The sequence below is a fragment of the Monoraphidium neglectum genome (genome assembly GCF_000611645.1).
Source record: "Monoraphidium neglectum strain SAG 48.87 unplaced genomic scaffold scaffold04228, whole genome shotgun sequence".
In the NCBI taxonomy this organism is placed as follows: domain Eukaryota; kingdom Viridiplantae; phylum Chlorophyta; class Chlorophyceae; order Sphaeropleales; family Selenastraceae; genus Monoraphidium; species Monoraphidium neglectum.
The window spans coordinates 1-2,498 of record NW_014009401.1 but is presented as its reverse complement, the minus strand read 5'-3'; the positions used below and the strand labels follow the sequence as shown (position 1 = coordinate 2,498).

The 2,498-nt window shown below is 66.3% G+C and overlaps 1 protein-coding gene across 1 annotated transcript; it reads right to left on the bottom strand.

Annotated features, from left to right (window-relative positions):
• Positions 1-1,037: 1,037 nt before the first annotated feature.
• Positions 1,038-2,465, bottom strand: MNEG_14056 (hypothetical protein; the record flags this gene model as incomplete). Its single annotated transcript, XM_014037472.1, has 4 exons — positions 1,038-1,335; positions 1,674-1,756; positions 2,072-2,116; positions 2,280-2,465. The coding sequence occupies 4 exons, from the start codon at positions 2,463-2,465 to the stop codon at positions 1,038-1,040; spliced, it is 612 nt and encodes a 203-aa protein (XP_013892926.1).
• Positions 2,466-2,498: the final 33 nt, after the last annotated feature.

Genomic DNA, 2,498 nt, shown 5'->3' with positions numbered 1-2,498 from the left:
GGCGGCGTCGACCATGTTGGAGAAAAAGAGAGGGCGCAACCCGACCCCGCCGCCCCCAAGAGCCCGACCAGCAGTCGCACGACCGCGTGGCGGCCCCAAGGCAGGGGGCGGCGGGGGGCGGGCCCGGGGACGAATACTAATGTGCATGAGAGTGTGTGCGGGATCTAATCGACGGCAACGACGGATTGCATGGGCTCCCCACGCGTCGGCTGGCGGTCGAAGGACAAACAGGCAGAGAGTATGTGTATAAGCACCGGCGCGGCGCCGCTCCGCGCCGCGCCGCCCGCGCGGTAAGGCTGGCAGGGGACAAGTCGGCAGCCGAGGCGGATGCATCGACAGACGAGGGCAACGCAAGTGCTGATGGTGAGGGGGCGGGGATGGCTGCGAAGGGCCGGGTCCCGGCCTCGGATAGTGGGAACAACATAGATCGCAGATGCCCATCGCGCCCGTTGAACGGAGCGAGGCATCGCCGCAAAAAAAAACTGCCAAAAGCACACAGCATCTGTAATGTGTGTGGCCCGGCAGTGGGGCAGTGGTGCGGACGAATCGGCCCGAACGGCAGGCGTCATGACGGCAGTACGGTGTTTTGCGGCCACGGGAGCAAGCCACGGCTCCCAGGGTGCGCGGCGCGCGGCCCCGCGCGGACAGACGGTGGGCGCGCGCAATGCGAGGCGAGGTGGGAGCAGCGGCGGCGAGCGGTGGCCGCCATTTTCACGCCCACGCAAGCCCTCATGCACATGCACACCATACACACTATTCGCATGCACGTCATGTGCGCGCGTGATGCACGTGCAGGGGGTGCACTCGCGTTCCGGTTTGGCGCCGGCGGCTGTTCTTCGGCACGCCGGTTTTGAGAGTTGAGGCGTTCACGAGCCCGCGCAGGGGCCCCCGGCGAACAATACATACATAGGCGTGGCAAGAGGCGCACAGCCCCGCCGTACGCACGACTCCAGCAAACGTCGGCGGTGCTCAGCCTGCCGGCCGGCCGGGTGAACACACAGTCACACACACGCGCCCGCGCGCGCGCAGACGCGCGCTCAGTTGTGCAGCAGGCGGAATTGGCTGGCATGGGTGACGATCAGCCACATGCCGCTGACCGCGCCCAGGACGCCGCAGATGCCGGTCACAATGACGAGCAGCACGTTGATGCTCCACTCGAAGCCGAAGCGGCGCGGCTTCCGCACGTAGAGCCAGAGCAGCGGGGGCAGCAGGAAGGTGGTGGGGGTTATGGCCACGGCGCCGATGAGCGCCATCAGATCAGTGAAGAAGGGGATGAGGATGGCCACCAGGGTGACGAGGCCGACGTAGATCGTCCGCAGGACCAGGCGGGACGCCCTGCGGCGTTTTTGATTTGGGGCGAATGGCAGGGGTCACGGGGGCGATCAGGGGTCGGGCGTGAAGGCTCAGGGGGTTGAGGGAGAGGCGTGCGGCTGCTTTTTGATATTGGGGGCGGCGCAGGGCGCGAGGGGGGGGAGCGGGGGGCAGGGGCGCTGCGCCGCAGTTTCGCGGGCGGACACGTCGCCGCGGCCAAAAAAGGCTTATCCCCTGCACTCTGCAAACCGCTGCCACAGCGCCGGCTCTGGGGCCATCCGTCCCCTTGCGGGATTTGTTCCACCCAGGTGCTTCGTTCCCTGGGCTGTGTGTGCGGGCTGCAGTGGAGTCCCCCCCCTCACCAGCTGCCGTAGGAGAATGCGGTGCAGCCCCTCTTGGTGCCAAAGAATGTCTCGATCCAGTCAAACACGGGGTGGGAGTACACCTGGGTTGTGTGGTTTGGGTGAGGGTATCATTGAATGAGTATCATTGAGAGCCCCGAAACACGACACGGACACGAGGACGCCAGCACAAAGGCGACAGGCCGTGCACGCGCCGGCACCACCGCGCCGCGCCCCGGGTCAGCGCCCGTGGGCTGGAACAGCGGCCCCAGGCTGCGCCCCCAGAGCACTGCCCCGACGCCGTGCCGCCTGCCCAGCCCAACTCCCCACCACAACATACGCACAAGCACACGCGCACGCGCACACACATAACACACACACCCTCCCCCCAAAAAGACCCCCAGGGCCGCGCACCCCACCTGGTAGGCGGCCAGCACGAGGATGACAACAAAAACACCAATACGCTGGACAACGACCCAAAGCAAATTCGGCACAATCGTGCACGCCACGACGTCCAACTCGACCATGCGCAAACCAGCACACACGCCGCCGCGCCTGCGGGCCCCGCTCCCCTTCCGACCACCCCCCTCCCCCCAAAGGCCCTCAATACCCCAGGGCATTGCCCACCTGATAGGCCGCCAGCACATGAATGACGACGAAGATCCTCGCCATGTTGCGCACCCACATGGGGCCGTTACTAAGCGACAGGATGATGTTGGACCCCGTGTCGTGGCCGAGCGCCGCAAAGCCGCTGATCGCGACGGAAAAGTAGAGGATGCCGGTGATTACGAAGGCCGCGTTGACGCCCCGCATCATGCGCTTGATCGTGGGGGGGTTGGGGAGGGT